Raw genomic sequence first — 19,343 nt, forward strand, 5'->3', positions numbered from 1 at the left:
CTAGAATATCCCCTTTTTAACGTGTTTCTCCGACAAAATACAAGAAAAAAAATGTAGAGTCTCGTATAGCATTTGTGAGCACAAACGATTATTTAATTTCTGCGTGTAAAATACAATGACAACTTTTTCTAAAAGCTAAAAAGAAGAATTACTAAATATTCGCAATATATATTATGCATAATATTAATGAGATTTAATAATTAACGTGCTCCTGATATCAGATGATAATAATAATATTTATTATTCAATTGGCAGTAGAGACAAAAGAAACATCGTTCATCGATAGATTGTTCGTCTAAGTCAGGACTTCTACAACTAATTTCTAAATTTGGGGATGGCAGAAATTTAAGAAGAACTACGTAATTCCTGGACGCGCTACGACCGAAAATTTATTCAAAACCAGTTTAGCATCGTCTATGTTTATTTATGATAATGAAAGAAAAGATAATATAAAATCTATATCCTGGATCACGAAAATATTTGGTCTGATAAAGGGGGATCACCAAGTGGAAAAGTTTGAGAGAAGCCCTGATTTAAATGATAATTAAATAATTTACTAAAAAGAAATTAATTAAGGGGGTGACATGTGCGTAAACGTAATTCGCAAATTTGCTATTATATTAAATATTTTCTTATATTATTATTATTATTATTATTATTATTATTATTATTATTATTATATATCTCAAGATCATATCCTGGTCATGTTTTTATTTCTTTTTTATTATTTTTTACTTTTTTTCATTATTAATCGTATTTAATAATAAATTAAGGCTGCCTTATAATCACGCAACTTTTGAGAATAGTTATTTCTTCGATCGATAAACGCGTGTTATTTTATACACGACTATCGATTGCATTTTTGTATTAAATTTATTACATTACTATAATATTTTGCGACCCATCTTTAAATTTAAATAAAAATTTGATTTTAGCATTATTTATATAGAAGTAATAAAACAGAAAAAGAAAATATATATAAATGAAATGATTTAATTGATAATATTTGCATATTAGAGTATAAGTTAATTGATTTAACAAAAGATAATCAAACGAATCGTTCCAAAAAATATTTTCTCTCCTTAAAAATGTTAATGATTTGATTTTTATTATGTAAGCTCTAGAATAATAAGAATTAATTACGCTTAAACTACTATAAAGTAGCATTTTGTGCTATTCGATTATGAGATTTAAAACAGCTATATTATTTTAAATCTAAATTATTCATCGTAACATACATAATTTAATTATAAGAATATACTTTTCCAACTAGCTAATCAAAAATGTTTAATCTCATTTTTTCTAAAATTAGTAAAATATAATTAAAAAGTTCTGCTACTGTCGGTCGATTATTATGCAATCTTAAACATAAATAGAAAAAATAAATAAAATAGTACTGAGTGTCACGATATATACATATACAGAATTAAGATATTTGCAACGGATAAGTCAAGCATACTCGCGCACAAACATTGATCTTTTGATCAGAATGAAAATTGATATATTGCGAATTCGTATTTCAATGGGTCGCAAAAAAAAAGAAGAAGAAGAAAAATAAAAAAAATGTCAATTATTCATTTAACATTCGGACGATGAATTCGAATTAGGCGGCGACATTTTTTTTGTTTGCGTTAGACGATCTAATTCAGCTGCAGCGTCATTGCACATTGTTGCTTTATCTACTGGTGTACTATCTGAAATATAAATCAATAGATTTTTTTTTTAATTAATATATCGTGTTAAATGATAAATAATCATTGTAACTAATAACTACGCACCAAGCTTAACAGGACTCGCACCTATACTTCCTGGTGATCCTGGCACACCTGGAAGCGCAGCAGTCTTTTTGTAAAGTAAAGAGTTGAAGAAACTAGCTAACACGCCTTCCCCAGCAGCAGTGGTACCGGTACCTTTGGAATCCAATTTCTTGTTTGGCGATGCTACCTAATTATGAGAAATTTAGTGTGTCTGTACTTAAGGAAACCTACATATATTCATTTTTATGCTCATGATTAACAGATTATACCACATGGATTAGAACATGCTTTTGAACGTTAACTGCAATAAGCACATGATGATCCTATTTCATGTTGCAGAGATGCAAACAGCAAGGACTCTTGAACATTAAATAACACAAACATAAAAGAACGTCAGTGTATATGAGAATCTATCAGAAAAGATTATATTTATTTATATATAATCAATTTATATATGAAATATATTTGTTAATTACCTCGTATTTATCAAATGGCATATATAAGCACAATATTTTAAAACGAGAATAATAATTTTAAATATAAATAAGAACACAAAAATATCAAGTAAATAAAATGGATTTCATGGGCAAAAGCATAAACCGTAAAAACGAAGGTAGATTACACATAAAACTGGACTATGCAACTTCATGGAAAAGCATTATGTAATGATAATGCTGAACACAAACACATTGGATTTTCCTAATACTTTTCACAATTGTATTTTGACCAATAAATGTTTGTTAAGCGATGAAAAGATATTTTTTTTAAAATGATACATGTAAAGACGATTGACTGCGGTTTTTCTCTCGATAAACAATATTACATAAATGAGAACACAAAAATGAATTTACCATATTACTTAACAAATTCGTGATAATAATATTACCACAGTATATATAATTCCAGGCTCTGTAATTAATGATATGCAAACGAGTAGCATGCTCTAATTATAAATGGTACAACCTGTATAACTGGGCCGAGGCTTGCCTGGTTCCTTGTTGTAGGTGAACGTGTCGGATCTTTCAAACCTGATGCTGTAGCTTGCTGTCTTGCTAAAAACGCTTGTTCATCTTCTGCTTGAACTTCCACTTCTCTTATCAGACACTGTTTATTAAATAATTACATTTATTAATTTTATAAATTCTTTGAATTATCATATCTTGATAATAATAATAATACTGAATACAAAATAACTCACTTTTCTATTTGTCGCAGGTTGTGTAATAATATCACGATAATAATCATTTGGTTTCATCGATTGTAAATTTTCATGAAGGATGCTGATCTTTTTCATATTATCCCAACCAGCAGGACTACGATGTTTCAAAAAGATACATGTAAAACTATTGACATTTTTATTTTAGATAAATATAAATACTCACATAAGAACTGCATCCTTTTCTACCACTAAAGCAGGTGTTCTGAAAGGTAACGAATAAATTCTATGTGTAAGATATTTATACAATAGATCACAATTTTTATCTTCTTTTACTGATGTATAGAAAAGACCTGCACCATATTGCAAACAGAACCGCCTAATCCATTGTTGCATAAAATCAAAATCTTCGTCTCTGAAAAAAATAATATAATTTTCTGTATAAACACACAAAAATTTGTTAAAATGTACTTTAATTCTCGTGCTATAACAATGTGTGAAACTCGTGATAATCTTTATAGTTATAGCATTAGAAACACGGGAAATATAAGCACCGAATATGACAAACAGCTCCATGCATTAAATCATAGTGCAAGGGATTTATAAATTCAATTTAATTCTTACTTATAATCGTGTTCCTTTTCAAGAGTAGACATGTAATCAGTTTTAGTTATAACCACGACAATGTCTAAGCCTAGATTGGTCGTAAGTACACCTTCGGGTAAAGGTAAATTTTCAGTTGTTTCGTCGTCGAGATTACGACTGGTACGTCTCAAAGGACTTCCTGGGTCTAGTTCGTCACCAGGTTCGGTATATTCTTGCCATTTTTTAATGTCTGATTAAACAGATCTGTTCATAAATCTACATACTTCCTAAATACTCTGCATATACTTGGATAGATGAAATATTAAGTAGAATTAAAGAACAATTGTTGCATTAACAATAACAATGACTTACTTTGCTGCCTGTGCCGTTGCCTGGTGTCATTATCGATGGGTAATTTATCAACATGATCACCTAATAAAGCAGCCCATGCTTGTAATTGATCTAAAATAGCCCACGGTGTGGTCATCGCAGCTACTAGCATTACAAGCGTATGTGGAAATCTTCCAGCATTTAATGCGAATCTCAACAAATTAGCGTGACCTGGATCGCCATCCAAAACCCACACAGATAATCTGGTTTGATCTAAAATAAAAAGGTATTATATTATGTGGAACTCTTTTTTATGATAGCAACTTTAAAATAAAATTTATAAACATGATAAACCTACCATCTCTGTAATCGTCTCTTACATCGATGTATGCAAACTCTAAACCAGAGCCTTTTTTAGGATCTTCCACTCCTTGCAATTTAGCGATAAGAGTTGTTTTTCCACTCTCGTTATCACCTACAAATAAATTATAAAAACTTCAACATTGTAAGAGCAGAATTGTGATGTCATAATTTTTTTTCTCTTGCGATGACACATAAGAAAGGTCAACAACTTGATGCTCTCTCTCGTTCTTATGTGAATACTTAAACATGCGTTTTTATATATGCATTTAGTATGCAAAACGCGTAAAACGATGTAAAACGTTACTTTGAAATATAATAATAGAAAATTTACCCAAGACAAGGACATTCTTGTTAGATGGCAATTTGTTGTTCCCGCTGTTCTGTACTTCTGCCAGAATAGAAGACCTGTAAAATATATTAATTAAAAAGATTATTTTTTTTGTGCTAGGAGCATATGACAAATATTGTAAGCATATTATATGAAAAATACAAAACATTATGTACATTAATAATAAGATAAATAATTAGAAGTATTCATCAACGATTGATCATTAAACTTACCACAAATTGTCTTTATTTTCCGGATCTTCTTTCTTTTTCGATTGGAAAGCATTAGTTTGCGCCATCGTATCAATCATCGTTGCTGCCATTATCCATTTGACAGAAACGAAATGCACTATCGATTGTGCGCAGAAAACGGGTGCGGTTCGCTACTAACTTTATTTTTTACCGATCGTTGCTTTTTCATATGGATTTAACTAAAACGAATATTATTCTATATAACAGAATATTTATTACTTAATACATAATAAAAAGAAATTACATTACTCTCATTACTTCTCCATAAATAAATGTATACGAATATGTGAATTTCAACGTAAAGTATTAGTCATCGTTGCCTTTTCCTACATTACCGACACTTCCAAAGAATGGATTTTATTTCTAATAAATAACTACAGAGGACGCTTCGATCGCACCAAAATATCGATGTCTCTAGGAAGATGTAAAATCTTATCTATTTATTAACCTTTGTTTGTGTAACGATAGTAGTGATAGATTCGTACGACGTTTTAAATCGTGATTTGTAACGATGTTAATTTCCAGAGGTGTAAATGTTTTAAAACACATTTCGAAACATGTTAAGAGAAAAAATACTCTAATTAATAATCAACCTGTTCGGTCATCACATGCTGAGTAAGTACCATTGTATTACATAATATTTTATTAAGGTTATATTAATTTTTTTTACTTATATGATTAATTATATCTAAGTTTACGAATATGTTATCGAGGTTGTCTTAAAAATGAAAAAAACAAAGATAAAATTAATTATTTATAATTCAATAATTTTTGTACTTATATGCAGGCACATACTTAATTGTAACTACATATGTAATTTTATGTTACTTAAAATATGTTCCTCTCAAATATTTAGATGGGGTTATAGAGAAGATACAACAAATGAAAAAAGCAAAAAATATTATTTAAGGGCAGCCGAAATTTGTGGTGGAATTGCTTGGTGGTGGTTTCTATATAGAATGTGGCATGATCATTTACATCTTGTTGTAAGTACTGTGATATATTTTATAATTTTTAACAGTTATTACAATTTCTGTCGCCAAGCAAGAAGCAAAGATTTTTTGAATAAGAAGCAATCAAGTTTTTGAATATACAACCAAGACATTACAACCTAGCAACAATATAACTGTATCACTATTAGATAAAGCATGTCACTGTGATCATTACTTACGAATACTTTAGTCCCATGATATATCTAAATAAGTATCATTAAAAATATTATATTCTAAGCATTTATTTTAATGTTGTATGTTTAGGGACATTTTGATTATCCGGATCCATCAAAATGGACAGATGAAGAATTAGGAATACCACCTGATGATTATGATTAATTGAACATATACTTCTGTAGATAATTAATATGTTCCTTAATGTTGGCAACAAATTTTCTGAGTAACAAGGTAAACCTTTGTTTAGGATTTTAACATATTAGTAGTTATACTACTATAAAAATTAAGTAACAAATATTTGTAGTACAATTGTGTATTATATTTATTAATAAACTTGTACTACTTATAAAAGTTGCTATTATGAGCACTTTATTCAGTAATATTTATATACAAATCATATAAATGTAATTGTACAAAGTAGACACAAAAATAGTAATTTTGAAAAAGAAAAACCAAATTTCTTTCAATTCATGGTACTTTATATGGATCTATGTATAATAGCATTCTTCAATTACATTTTTGGCAGTTTAATAGAAATCGTTTTAGTTTCAAGGTATTCTTTTAAACCTTCTTCACCCCTGAAACATATATTATAATTATAATAACTTTAACAAATTTTTGTTCATCAATAACTTACAGTTCACGTCCAGTTCCTGACATCTTATATCCACCGAACGGTGTCTGTGGTGTTATAGCATCATATGTATTCACCCTAAGTCAAAATATCGTTTTATAAACTATTATTTTTGTTCGTGTATGTAATAATTATAAAAATAATTATTATTTATACTTACCAAACAGTTCCAGCTTCTACTGACTTCGCAAATATTATTGCCTTTTCAATATTGTTAGTTATGACACCAGCAGCAAGACCATACATAGTTTTATTAGCACGTTCAATAACTTCTTCCATAGTATCAAACTTCAAAATAGATTGTACCGGACCAAAAATTTCTTCCTTTGCAATTCTCATGTTATCCGTTACATTAGAAAATACAGTAGGCTTTTAACATAATTATAATATATTAGATTAAAATCGTTAAATAAATAGTAGTATATGCTACTATTTAATATAAAATTGAAAAATATCAATACCTTTATGAAATATCCAATATTACTATAACGTTCACCACCAACTTCCAGTACAGCGCCTTCCTCTTTTCCAGATTTAATCAAACCCATAACTTTGTTAAACATCTCTTCATCAATTTGTGGCCCCTGTTCTGTTTCAGAATTAAACGGATCTCCGACCTTTTTATCCAGCGCTAATTGTTTCGAATATTTTACAAATTCGTCATAAATCTTAGAGTGTACGAACGTACGCGATCCCGCGCAACAACTCTGGCCATGATTTGAAAACAAAGCGCTGTGGGCTATCTCAGCAGCTTTTTTAACTAAAATAATTCAATCAACTTATTTTATTAATGTTTTTCATTGATACAAATTTAATAAATAAAAATAAACTGTGTAATATTTATTTATATCTATACTTGCCATCAAAGTCATCGAAAATAACAAGTGGACTTTTGCCACCTAATTCAAGACTAACTCGTTTTAGATTACTTTTGGCAGCTGCTTCTGAAATTAAATGTCCAACCTAAAAAAAAAAAAAACAGACGAAACAATATTTTGATTGTAAAATTAAAGAATATTATTAAAAAAGATAATAATTACTTCAGTCGATCCTGTGAAAGCAACTTTATTAATATCCGGATGTTTAGCTATAGCAGCTCCTGCTGTTGGTCCATATCCTGTAATAACATTGATGACACCAGCTGGAAATCCTGCCTCTTTCGTTAAAGCTGCTGCATACAAAGCGCTCAAAGGGGTTTGTTCTGCTGGTTTTAAAATAACAGTACAACCCGTAGCCAAAGCTGGAGCCCATTTCCATGATAACATCATGAACGGATAATTCCATGGAATAATATGACCAACGACTCCTACCGGTTCTTTACGTGTAAATACAAAACTAGAGCCATCTGAAAAATAATCATAATAAAATATAATTTTGTTCTAACATATGTACAAAAATAATAGCATTTTTAATATACCTGCAGGAATAGTTTGACCGTGTATTTTATCACACCATCCAGCATAATAACGAAACACTTCTATGCTATATTTGATATCGTTACAAGCCTCAACATATGTTTTTCCATTATCCATAGTTTCAAGAGTTGCTATATATTCTAAATCTCGTTGTACAAGATCTGCGAACTAAATGCACATCATGCACAACATTTATTTATGAAGAATATAATATGCTAATGTATAATTATTTTGTTAACATATTACAAACATATTAATTAATACCTTATTAATTAGTTTTCCTCTACACGACGCATCCATTGTTCTCCATTCTGAATTTCTTGCGAATGCTTTTTTCGCAGCTGCCACAGCTTTATCAACGTCAGCCTATTGATCAAAATAATATAATCTTATATGTTGTATAATTTAATCTTATTAAATATAAATATTAAATATATTATATTAAAAAAAAACACACACACACACCTTATCACCTTCAGAAATTAGAGCTATCACTTTTTCATTAGCAGGATTTATGGTGGAAAATTTCTTTCCACTTTCTGCATCCACGAATTCATTGTTGATGAACAACTATCAATTTTAACGATTATTAAATAATTATTTTAAAATTTTATTATCGATATTTAAAGAATTAATTTACCTGAGTATATTTAACGTCAACTTTCTGTACCATCGTGATGATTATTAATCAATTTCTCTTGGTGCTTAAATCGTCCAATACTTTCGACGAATGAGATCAAGTGGACAATTTTATGTCATCGTTTCTCTTATATTAACCGCTTATCGCAAAAATGGACCAGTCATAATTTAGAGATAACTAGTTGAACTTGCCAATTCATCAAGTAAACATTTAACATTGAACAAAAAAGATAATTATATCAATTATATGATAAAGTGTATTATTGAATATGTATACATGCAAAAAAACTAAATTATAACATTAATTATGTATTATCTTTATTGCCAAAGTTTACAAGGCTCTCGTTTACATTCCTCTTTACGTATTTTCTTATAAGTACATCTTCTTCTTCTATCTTCTTCCTCTTTTTATTAGGACTTTGTCCTGTTATAATTATAAGTACATATTTTTCATTATGAAATTAGTTAAAATTAAGTCAATGAATTATATGAGATTTTTAAATTTCATTTGATACATTTCAACATATTTAAAAATAAATTTATTCATAAAAAATTTAAATTAAAAGAAAGTAAATTAATTTTTTATTTGTAAAGTCTTGATAAATCGATAAAGTAGCCTTAGAAACAACTGAGAAACAGAATTTTAAGTGTAAATATTCGTCGATCTTCGTACTTTCGTTTATTTTTAGATCTTTATACATATATATATTGTTTTCAAAAATTAATACTTCTTGACAATTTATTATTTAGTTATAATAATATTTAAAAAATGCTAGATATCGAGGAGACAAGAAATCATGCGTGCGGTGATGCACAATTTATACAAAATGTGGAGGAACAGGTGATTTATTAATAATTATGAAAAATTTTAATTCCTTTGATAGATGTCAGTAATTATGAACAGAGGACTAAGTTAAAACATTTTAACAATTTACTTTATAGTTTATTTTATAATATTAATAATTAAAAAGTAGTAGTAAATAAATTTTAAAAATTTGTTTACTTAGTCCATGATCTCATGATCCAAGTTTTACGAATAACTTATTTTCATAAACAATAATGTTTCTTGATTCATTAATGAACATGTATATAAACACTGTTTTAATATTTTATTATTCATAGGATAAATTTCCTTGTCCTATGAACGAAGAAATTAGTAAGGAATCAGATGAAAAGAAAAATCCATTATATTTTCCTCAACCAGGAGATGAACTTCCAATGAAAGATGAAGGACCAATGGATGAAACAGGTCCATGGGCAACAGGTCGAGTAACATATACTCCACAAGGTGGTATGACAGGTCTACGACCTGTTGCCGATCGTTATTCTATAACTCGATTTGGTCCGAGCGAATGGAGAGCACACAATCATACATTTTTTCAACAATCTGATGAAAATATTCGTAAAGCCCAGTACGTTTAATTAATAAAAAAAAAAAAACATTTTTCTGCTAATTAATATACTATTGAGATTTACTATTAGATAAAAAGTAATACGTTTCAAATCTCGATTATATTTATAACTGAATTAAAATTGCTATTAAGATATTTTAAATTCAAGAAATTTGGTAATATAAAAATTCATCAAATAACAGTATTTAATATAGTAAAAAAATATTATAATAATTTAATTTTATTTAACTAAAATTGTATAATTTTATGTAATTTTTAAATCTCTTACATATACTCCTATATGTATAGAAGTATAAAATTTAATTGTACTTCATATTATGGATATCACCATAATTGAACCTGTAGAATGAAATAACATAATTTAAAAATTAAATAAATAATACAATTACATAATCAATAATTACATAAATTGAAAAAAATGTGAAAACATGATTATATCCGAGACCGTTTAATAACGTATTAATGTACATATTGAGAGATAAGATATATAAAAACTGATAGAAAACATTGCAAAATATTGATTTCAGGCATGCAACATTTGCAGCAAAACAATGTATCGAAAGAGTATATAGAGAAGCTGATAAACAGCAATTAGAAACAACAGATTATTTAAGAACACAAGCTAATGTTGTCCATCGATGGAAATTAGAATTAGATCACGCACTTCATAGTATTACAGAAGAAATAATTTTATTAGAAGGAGAGAGACGTCGAGTTAAACAATCTCTTTCCGTTATAACTATTCCCGAATCTATAGCCGGCGAATTTTTACAATTACGAGCTACTCGTCTCGAATCGGATCTCGTTAAAGATGATCTTGAAAAAGAACTTACAAAGGTTACTGATAATTATATATTTTTATTTTTTTTATTTTTTTAATGATAAGTTGCTCAAAATTATCTTAACAAATATTTGCCCAGTTGATCCACTTTATTCCAAATGATCTCATATTACAAGTTATAAAATGAACATGGTGTGTGTATATATATACTATAAGATACACGGTTTGAGACATAATATTTAACAATTTTCTAACTTAAAGTTTAATGCAATTAAATTACATTTCTAATTGTACACTTTTATCTTTTCCTTTTTTTACGGTGTTGGTTTTTTAATTCTAATGATTCTTTATTTTTTTTGTCTACAATGCAAAGATCAGTCTTTTTATATTAACAGTAAAATGCTCTTGTACTTTGATACATCGTCGATTAAGATTAAGATTAAGATTAGTTAAGATTATTAATATAGATTACAAAATGTGTGTTTATCTGATCGCTGCCAGATTCTATATTACGATTTTTAATGATTATTAAATTTATTTACGTAATATACAGGAAGTAGCGCTTTGCTCGGAGATACGTGATTTATTAAATAGGACACGTGAACAAATAGAAATGCAATTAATCGAATTAAAAGCAGCTAAAGCTAGAATGGAAAATGATTGGACCGATAAAATCGATGCTTATAAAATTGATACTAATTGTATCCAAATGAATAACGAATCACCTCTCATATTATGGAAGCCCGGTGCTACCAGATTTCCAGCCGAGTAAGTTATATCAAAAAGATACATTTGAATAGTATATTAATTGTTCATACATTTCTAATATATCTTATTAGACAATCAACACCTGCGAGTTACGAACATTTTACACGAGAAGTATTATCCGCCGGAGAAACTGTCAGGCAAAAATCAATTACTCTTAGATCAACTTTAGATGATATTTATAATAAATCATTAAAAGATCTTCGCGATCAAGCGAGTCGAGTTGATACTGCATTGGCTGCACAAATCAATCTAACGGAAGGAATATGTCTGCAGTTAGAAAAAGAATTGCAAAGAGTATAAATTAACTTTTATACTAATATTTTCACACAAATTATTTTGAATAAATATAAGGAAGAATATTTGTTTTAGTGTTTACAAGAACTCGCAAATACAGAGAATTTAATCGAAGAACTTCGAGGATCTACCAAAGGTTTGGATAACGCAATGAAATTGGCACAAACGCGTCTATCCGAACGTTTGTTACGACGCAACGTTGAAAGTTGTCGTGATGTATCACAATTTGCGTAAGTGAAAACAGAAATGATAATTTAATTTTCATATTTATCTATATTCTCTCGTTGAAAATAATTAAGTTGTAAATCGTACGAAATAGTATTCTTTTTTTTCTTTCTTAAGACTCGTAGATGAAGTTAAATCTTTAGGAGAAAGAGTTACTGCAACTTTAAGCGAATTAAAACATGCCGAAGATACTCAAGCTGGTTTAATCAAAGCCAGAGGTGATTTGGAACGAGAAATAATAGTTAAGCGAAAAACTTTATATATAGACAGACAACGTGGACAATTACTTCGTTCGTTTTACCCTTCTGCCACTACACTTTCAGGATTTTAAATTGATCTATGCACACGCATTTAATATAATTATAGCGCATCCGTAAATTAAAAACAAATTACATTACGTCATTATATTTAAATTGCAATAATAATTTATAAAATAGATTATAAGAAATATCCTACGTGTGTTCGTGTATGCTTTGATCAAAATGTAATAGTATATGTTCATAAGATATACAAATCACCAAGTTTTGATCATAAATCTTTGTAATACACATTTCTTAACGATATTTCCTATAATGTTAAAGACGACAATAATAACAAAGTATGTGTGATTACAGTTCATCGTGAGATCGTAAATGATTCATGACAAATCCATAAAGATCGTCAAGATTACGGGATCCATTATATTCGGAAACTTTACGACCATTTCTATATAAGTACAATGTCGGAAAACTATCTACTTCTTCCTCGTAACATAACTGCTTGCAGGTATTAAGCGTACAATCCACTTTAGCTATATGAACATCTTCATTAGCAAAAAATTTTCTACCAAGCTCTTCCCAAGTTGGTGCCAGACGTTTGCAATGTCCGCACCAAGGTGCAAAAAATTTCACAAATGAAACACCTTTTTCAACACTATGTTTGAAGCTATCACCGGTTAAACTTAATACGGTATGAATGGTACTATCCGAGCTTTCGTCTTTGTTTGTAGATTCTTCTGCACTTTTGTCAAGCATCGTTGACACATAATTCTTCAAATCTTCATGAGTTCTTTGACCGGTATATTTATCCACCTAAAAAATGTATATATGATTGATTTTATATTTTTAAAATATTATTCTTTCATAAACAAAATTTTTACCTTCTTTCCATCTTCTATCCAAAGTAAAGTTGGATATCCTTTTATTTCAAATTCCTCGCATACACTTCTGTGTAAAGTACAATCTACTTTAGAAATACTAACAGAATCGTCGTTACGAAGACTGTTAGCTAATTCTTCCCATGTTGGGGCCAATTTTTGACAATGGCCACACCAAGGAGCATAAAATTTAACAAAGTGATAACCTTTCCTAATATGAAAATCAAATGTCTCTTCTGTTAATTCTAACAAACCATTCACTGGTTCTGGGGGAGATGGCGCATCATCTTCTTCCTGATTAAATTATAACATATGCCTATAATTATAACTCAAATACAAATATATAAGATAGCAAAATATTTAATATAAATATATATACAGAACCAGTACCGTAGATATAGTACCCAATTGGTCACCGATAAAAGTAAGTAATGAAGGTAAATCACGCGTTCCTCTAAACTTAATACCTTTAGACTCTCCTGCTTTGAAGAACTTAAGTCTGTAACAAACACACATAAAAGTATGTACAATAATCCTTACGATGCAACTATTTCATTTGTTAGTACACTTCTACTCTGTACGCCAGTACAGGATGAACATAAATTTTATTGTGAAGTAGATAAAGGATGAGAGATTACGATGTAACGCATCTAAAATATTCAGATTTTAAAAATTGTTAACTAATGCTATATATTAATGGGAAACTATAATCATCGATAGTTTTGAAAGGGTTAAAATTATACATATCTTTAAAATACATACGTTGGATATCCAGTAACATCATGTTCACTACAAAGGGTGCTGTCAATGGTACAATCAACTTTTGCTATTTTAATATTCCTATCTTCTTCATTAAACATCTCCGCTAATTGTGTCCATGTCGGCCCTAATCTTTGACAGTGACCACACCTAAACAAAATTTTTAAATAAATCACAGTAAGCAAACATGAATATAATATAAAAATATATTTGTAAAAAATATAAAATTAAATATAAATTATAAATATTTACATACCAAGGTGCATAAAACATCACAAAGCTATTTTTCTTCTTAATTTCATCCAGAAAAGTTTCTTTAGTATATTGTATAGTGTGCATATCATCCTCATGTCCACTGCTGACTTGACTTAACATAAATAAAAATAGCCAAATTTGTTTTTTTAAAATAAATAAATTAACAAGATTTGTTGCCATGATTAATATAAATTAAAATATATTTTTAAATTTTATAAATTTCGATTAGAACACATATAAGTTATGTTTTTAAAACACGATTTTTAATTGTAATCAAACATATGATATTAAACACACTATATGTTATTTCAATCACTTTAAAAACTAACAATATTATTAAAATAATGATTACTAAATAAAAATTAAAGCGTATTTTTTTATATTGTCGGTACACTTTAAATAACAAAAATTCAGTTAAATTCGTCGGAGTATTACAGAAAACTGATCGAAACCATTCAATCCGCCTCCCACAAGACGCGAAATTGTTATGTCTTATTCAAATGGATTTCACGCCCCCTTAAACGCCCTTCTCGTCTTTTAATTAGAAAAGATTTGATAACAATTATTCTCTGTTTTTCATTTTAAAAAGTATGAAAAATAAAAATTTCAATAATTATTTTAAAAGAATCAATAACGTAATAAAGAAGTGTGTATTCATAATTTTATTTTATATTTTTATTATTAAGTTAAATCCACGTGAATGAAATAGAAATTTAGAATCGGTGTAAATTTAACATTAGCCAATCACAGCACCGTATTTCTTTGTTTTCTGATGACATTTAAATTTTTATCAAATCTAGTATCTATTCTCGTTTACTATGATTAGAAAGTATAGCATATATACATATATATATATATTTTTTTGTATAATAATAATTATGTAATTTGATCCATTCATATAAAATAATAGAATGTTGATGAAATATTTTATGTGAAAAGAAACAATGGATAAAAACAATTCATAGGTTAACATAGATATATGCAAGTCTATGGGCAAGTTGGTAGTGTGTGACACTTAATTAATTATCATAAACTAGCAGGTGAAATAAATGTTGATGCATCATTATTAGGAATACAAAAAAAAACGCATTTATTATAATCTAAGTGCGTAATTAATTAATAAAACAGAGTTCTGATATGTGATAGAGAATGAGTAAATATAAAAAAAAGATAAATCATTGTGCTGTATTTAAGCAACGAACGAAAAATGACGATAACAATGAATTATCGAATTCTATGATAATGCGTGCAAGAAAAACTGGTCAACTTAATCTATCCTCGAGAGGATTATTTACTGGTATTTATATTAAAACATGTCTGATAGATTTAGCAAAAATATAGATATACAAAAAAAAAATATATATATATATATTTATATTTTTTTGTTATCACTTATCAATATGTTTATATATGATTACGATAGAGATTATAGTTCTTTCAGGCATGTTCAAGAATATCAGAATGCTTGGTCAATGTATTGTGCCATTCATGCATGCGTGTCTCCATTAAGAATTTAAGTATCGTTATCATTTAAATCTTGTAATAAGATTTTAATGCTTTTGCGTAGAATATTATCATCTTCTTCTGCTAAGTCTATTAGATAATCATTTCTACGTTACAAAAGTATTACAAAAATCTATATTTAAATTTATTGAACAATTATCACAATTTTATAATTATTATATAATAAATTAATCACGCATTTATATACTCGTTCACTCGTTTAGGTTTCAAAGTATTTGTTTACAGATTTTTATGATTAATTTTCATTATATTTTATTGGTATATATGTTTACGGTCAAGAAACTATTTTGTACTTTATGATATTATTTAAAATAAATATCCCATAAAAAACATTGTCTCTCATTTTTTTTATGTTCAATATCGTCTTTATAATATAATCATATTCAATCGCATTATCATTTTTATTATAAATTAGAAATTTTCGGAAATATAACAATGTTATAATTTAATTGGCTTGTTAGAAACAGCCTTGCATGCTTTTATGCACTTGCATTAATTTAATGTTTCACAAATTAATATATATATCAGTTCTTTCATATATAAATTGCATTGTCAAGGTAAGTTATGTTTATTTTATATTGTATCATTTATTAGATTTCATTCGATGTTTATAATTATTGTGTAGTTTATTATATTGAATGTATATAGAAATGAAGATATTCTCTCTATGTTAAACGATGAATAATTTTATTTAAAAGAACATATTTATATATTAGGATTGATGAAATAAAATGCTAATGTTCACATCAGCTGTACTTAATTACTACTTTTCAGTACCAAGTAGGGTATGGACTATAAATGAATTAACAGAGGATGAATTAAAAGAATTAAATTTTGAACTTGACTACGATGAAACAGAGCAAAGATGGTGGGAACAAGAACCTTTAAAAATATTAAACTTAAGTTGTAATAGTCTAACTACTATTGATGCACAAATAGATAATTTAAATAATCTTATAGAACTGGATGTACGTATACCAGTTATTAAATATGTTTAAAAAATGTAAAATTTATCATGCTAAAATACATGCATAAAAAATAGAATTAAATTACAACAAAAAATACCATAGTTAATTTTTATAAATATTAAAAATAATTTTAAACAGCTACACAGCAACTTATTAGAAAAATTGCCAAAGGAAATAGGAAATCTAACGAAAATGATAACTTTAGATTTATCGCATAATAAATTAGAAGAAATACCTACTCAATTTTACCGTCTTTTGGAATTACATAATTTAAATTTGAAGAAAAATCTTTTAAAAGAGCTAGACACTGGAATAACTGATTTAATTATGCTAAGCCATTTGGTAAATTATAATTATACATAGCATTGGAATTATTTATATACTCATATATATAATAAATAATTCTATGTATATATATGTAGGATTTATCTCATAATAATTTAATTGAACTACCTATCGGGATGGGGTATCTCGTCAGACTTATTTTTTTGGATGTGAGCCATAATTCTTTGAAAAATTTACCACCTGATATAATGAATATGAGAGGTGAGTTTAATCATCATTAATTCACTAATACCATATAGGGATGACATTAAATATACGTAAAAATATTCTCTTTTATATAGCATTACAAAAATTGATTGCGAGTTATAACGAATTAAAAGAATTACCATCTCTAAGCGAATTACGAAAAGTTGAGACAATAATGTTACAAAATAACAAATTAACAATATTTCCTGATTTATCTGGATGTGTCGCATTGAAAGAACTTCATTTATCAGAAAACAATATCGTTGTATGTATCCTTTAAATATTATCAGACGGAAGCAATGAGTTTTTAATGCAACATTCTTAGAAGAAATCAATAATTTAATTCAAATTATTTAACAGGATATTAATATGTTGCATTTAGAAGAAGTTAGGCAGTTAAAAGTATTAATTCTAAAGAATAACAACATAAAAGCTATTCCGGAAGGAATAATTCAATTTATAAATTTGGAGTACCTTGATTTATCGAAGAATAATATATCCTTGTAAGTAATATATATATATTGAATATATTTCTTTATATATTTAATATAAACAAGACATCATTAAAATTTTATTTACTTGCAGAATACCAGTATGCATTGGTATAATGCCAAATTTAAAAAAGTTCTCTATTGAAGAAAATAATATACAAAATATAAGAGCTGATATAATACGATGTGGTACATCCCGCATTTTAAAACATTTGCAACAAAGCGTAGACATCGCTAATATAAATGTAAATGACTCAGTGTTATCGAATACAAGCACAATTGCATACCCGAATAAGTGTGTACTGTATATTTATTTCGTTTTATTACATTATTAAAAATGAATTGTTAAGTACTTGTATTTAGAATATGAAAGTATTATATTGTTACAAATAAATTTTAGATATATGATGAAAAATACAAGAATGTTAAGTCTAGCAGGTCACAATTTAAACGAGTTACCAATAGAAGTATTAGAAGATGCAAATACAGCGGGTGTAACTTTAATTGATTTAAGTAGAAATCAAATGCATGAATTACCTGAAATGTTTTCTGTAATAACAACAGTTACAGATTTGAAACTAACATCTAATATTCTAACACATTTACCAGAATGGATCGGTGAAAAATATGAACGTTTACAGGCGCTGGATTTAAGCAAAAATCATTTATTATCGTTACCATCAACAATTGGTTTATTAAAATATTTACGAAATATTGATATTTCTTTTAACAGGTATAATAAGTATAATTTTGTTAATATTTCATTTTCATTCACATATGACAATAAAACATTCTCAATATTACAAGTATGATGTAAATAATAACATTTTCATGGGGAATTATGCTTGCATGAAATTTTATTTGTAATCATAGATTCACAGAACTACCAGAACATATTTATGAAATAAGTTCTCTGGAAACGTTAGTGGTAAATGATAATATGGTAACGAATATTGATGTTCCATCATTAAAAAAACTGAAAAAACTTGCTATTTTGAATCTTGCAAATAACAATATTGACAATGTGCCACCAGAATTAGGAAATTTAACAAATATAAGGTAAATAGATAATAAAATTTAAATATTGTTATTATTAAAATTAATTTATTTTTTTAATTTTCAGGTCTCTCATGTTATCTGGAAATTGCTTCAAAAATCCAAGACAAGCTATTTTAGCCAAAAGTACGGAGGAAATTCTTGCATATTTACGTAATCGAATACCTCAACAACCATAAAGGAGAGATAATAAGTAGTTATACTTAAAGTACAAACGCGATAGACTATCTCGAGTTATATTTCATATAATTATTTGCAAAAGAACATTTAAATATGTAAGCCTGAATTTTTAACGATACTTAAATAAAAGAGTACGTAGCTTTTTTAAAATAATCTATGACATTTTATGATCTACGTCTTCTTTTATTTAAGATCAGTATCGTTCATATCTCAGATTTAATAGATTGAATTAATAGGCTTTATTGCCCCTGTTAAAATGTTAAAATAATATAGAATTTCTTTTCTAACTCTTTATCGCATCTAAAATATTTCAGGCCAAATATTGCGGAAAAATAGT

The 19,343-nt window shown here is 27.6% G+C and overlaps 6 protein-coding genes across 14 annotated transcripts; 3 read left to right on the plus strand and 3 right to left on the minus strand.

The window, feature by feature from the left end:
* Positions 1–1,088: 1,088 nt before the first annotated feature.
* On the minus strand, positions 1,089–5,107 carry LOC122516059 (cytoplasmic dynein 1 light intermediate chain 2). 4 transcript variants are annotated; one of them, XM_043633593.1, is made up of 11 exons: positions 5,020–5,107; positions 4,753–4,949; positions 4,523–4,596; positions 4,187–4,303; positions 3,871–4,101; positions 3,538–3,748; positions 3,140–3,328; positions 2,956–3,070; positions 2,721–2,861; positions 1,779–1,944; positions 1,089–1,694 (listed from the first exon to the last, which is right to left on the minus strand). In XM_043633593.1, the coding sequence occupies exons 2-11, from the start codon at positions 4,839–4,841 to the stop codon at positions 1,579–1,581; spliced, it is 1,449 nt and encodes a 482-aa protein (XP_043489528.1). In that variant the 5' UTR covers positions 4,842–4,949; positions 5,020–5,107; the 3' UTR covers positions 1,089–1,578. The 4 variants fall into 4 exon arrangements, with proteins under 4 accessions (XP_043489528.1, XP_043489529.1, XP_043489530.1 ...); XM_043633594.1 differs by having other exon boundaries at positions 5,029–5,099; XM_043633595.1 differs by having other exon boundaries at positions 2,745–2,861; positions 5,015–5,094.
* Positions 5,108–5,175: 68 nt separating this feature from the next.
* Positions 5,176–7,970, plus strand: LOC122516061 (NADH dehydrogenase [ubiquinone] 1 beta subcomplex subunit 2, mitochondrial-like). Of its 2 annotated transcripts, XR_006303483.1 has the most exons (4): positions 5,176–5,385; positions 5,627–5,756; positions 6,027–6,170; positions 7,172–7,970. XR_006303483.1 is itself a non-coding variant. In XM_043633597.1 (3 exons), exons 1-3 carry the CDS (start codon positions 5,282–5,284, stop codon positions 6,099–6,101), a joined length of 309 nt encoding a protein of 102 aa, XP_043489532.1. In that variant the 5' UTR covers positions 5,176–5,281; the 3' UTR covers positions 6,102–6,476. The 2 variants fall into 2 exon arrangements, 1 of the variants encoding a protein (XP_043489532.1); XM_043633597.1 differs by lacking the exon at positions 7,172–7,970 and having other exon boundaries at positions 6,027–6,476.
* Positions 6,292–8,747, minus strand: LOC122516058 (aldehyde dehydrogenase X, mitochondrial). Its single transcript, XM_043633590.1, has 10 exons — positions 8,629–8,747; positions 8,454–8,558; positions 8,253–8,354; positions 7,991–8,156; positions 7,614–7,918; positions 7,434–7,536; positions 7,035–7,333; positions 6,734–6,942; positions 6,577–6,651; positions 6,292–6,517 (listed from the first exon to the last, which is right to left on the minus strand). Exons 1-10 carry the CDS (start codon positions 8,659–8,661, stop codon positions 6,451–6,453), a joined length of 1,464 nt encoding a protein of 487 aa, XP_043489525.1. The 5' UTR covers positions 8,662–8,747; the 3' UTR covers positions 6,292–6,450.
* LOC122516056 (tektin-4) lies at positions 8,700–12,642 on the plus strand. 5 transcript variants are annotated; one of them, XM_043633588.1, is made up of 8 exons: positions 8,700–8,830; positions 9,404–9,468; positions 9,750–10,039; positions 10,567–10,876; positions 11,374–11,588; positions 11,660–11,882; positions 11,958–12,112; positions 12,225–12,642. In XM_043633588.1, the coding sequence occupies exons 3-8, from the start codon at positions 9,768–9,770 to the stop codon at positions 12,436–12,438; spliced, it is 1,389 nt and encodes a 462-aa protein (XP_043489523.1). In that variant the 5' UTR covers positions 8,700–8,830; positions 9,404–9,468; positions 9,750–9,767; the 3' UTR covers positions 12,439–12,642. The 5 variants fall into 5 exon arrangements, with proteins under 5 accessions (XP_043489523.1, XP_043489521.1, XP_043489522.1 ...); XM_043633586.1 differs by having other exon boundaries at positions 8,738–9,003; XM_043633587.1 differs by having other exon boundaries at positions 8,794–9,066.
* On the minus strand, positions 12,344–14,444 carry LOC122516060 (thioredoxin domain-containing protein 5 homolog). Its single transcript, XM_043633596.1, has 5 exons — positions 14,258–14,444; positions 14,005–14,151; positions 13,633–13,741; positions 13,246–13,536; positions 12,344–13,177 (listed from the first exon to the last, which is right to left on the minus strand). The coding sequence occupies exons 1-5, from the start codon at positions 14,434–14,436 to the stop codon at positions 12,716–12,718; spliced, it is 1,188 nt and encodes a 395-aa protein (XP_043489531.1). The 5' UTR covers positions 14,437–14,444; the 3' UTR covers positions 12,344–12,715.
* A 594-nt stretch (positions 14,445–15,038) lies between these two features.
* Positions 15,039–19,293, plus strand: LOC122516055 (leucine-rich repeat-containing protein 40-like). The gene is made up of 10 exons (XM_043633584.1): positions 15,039–15,553; positions 16,555–16,748; positions 16,887–17,090; positions 17,171–17,294; positions 17,375–17,544; positions 17,640–17,782; positions 17,865–18,065; positions 18,171–18,503; positions 18,644–18,829; positions 18,894–19,293. Exons 1-10 carry the CDS (start codon positions 15,406–15,408, stop codon positions 19,003–19,005), a joined length of 1,815 nt encoding a protein of 604 aa, XP_043489519.1. The 5' UTR covers positions 15,039–15,405; the 3' UTR covers positions 19,006–19,293.
* Positions 19,294–19,343: the final 50 nt, after the last annotated feature.

This window comes from Polistes fuscatus, unplaced genomic scaffold (assembly GCF_010416935.1).
Source record: "Polistes fuscatus isolate 324 unplaced genomic scaffold, CU_Pfus_HIC Scaffold2, whole genome shotgun sequence".
NCBI classification, from domain to species: domain Eukaryota; kingdom Metazoa; phylum Arthropoda; class Insecta; order Hymenoptera; family Vespidae; genus Polistes; species Polistes fuscatus.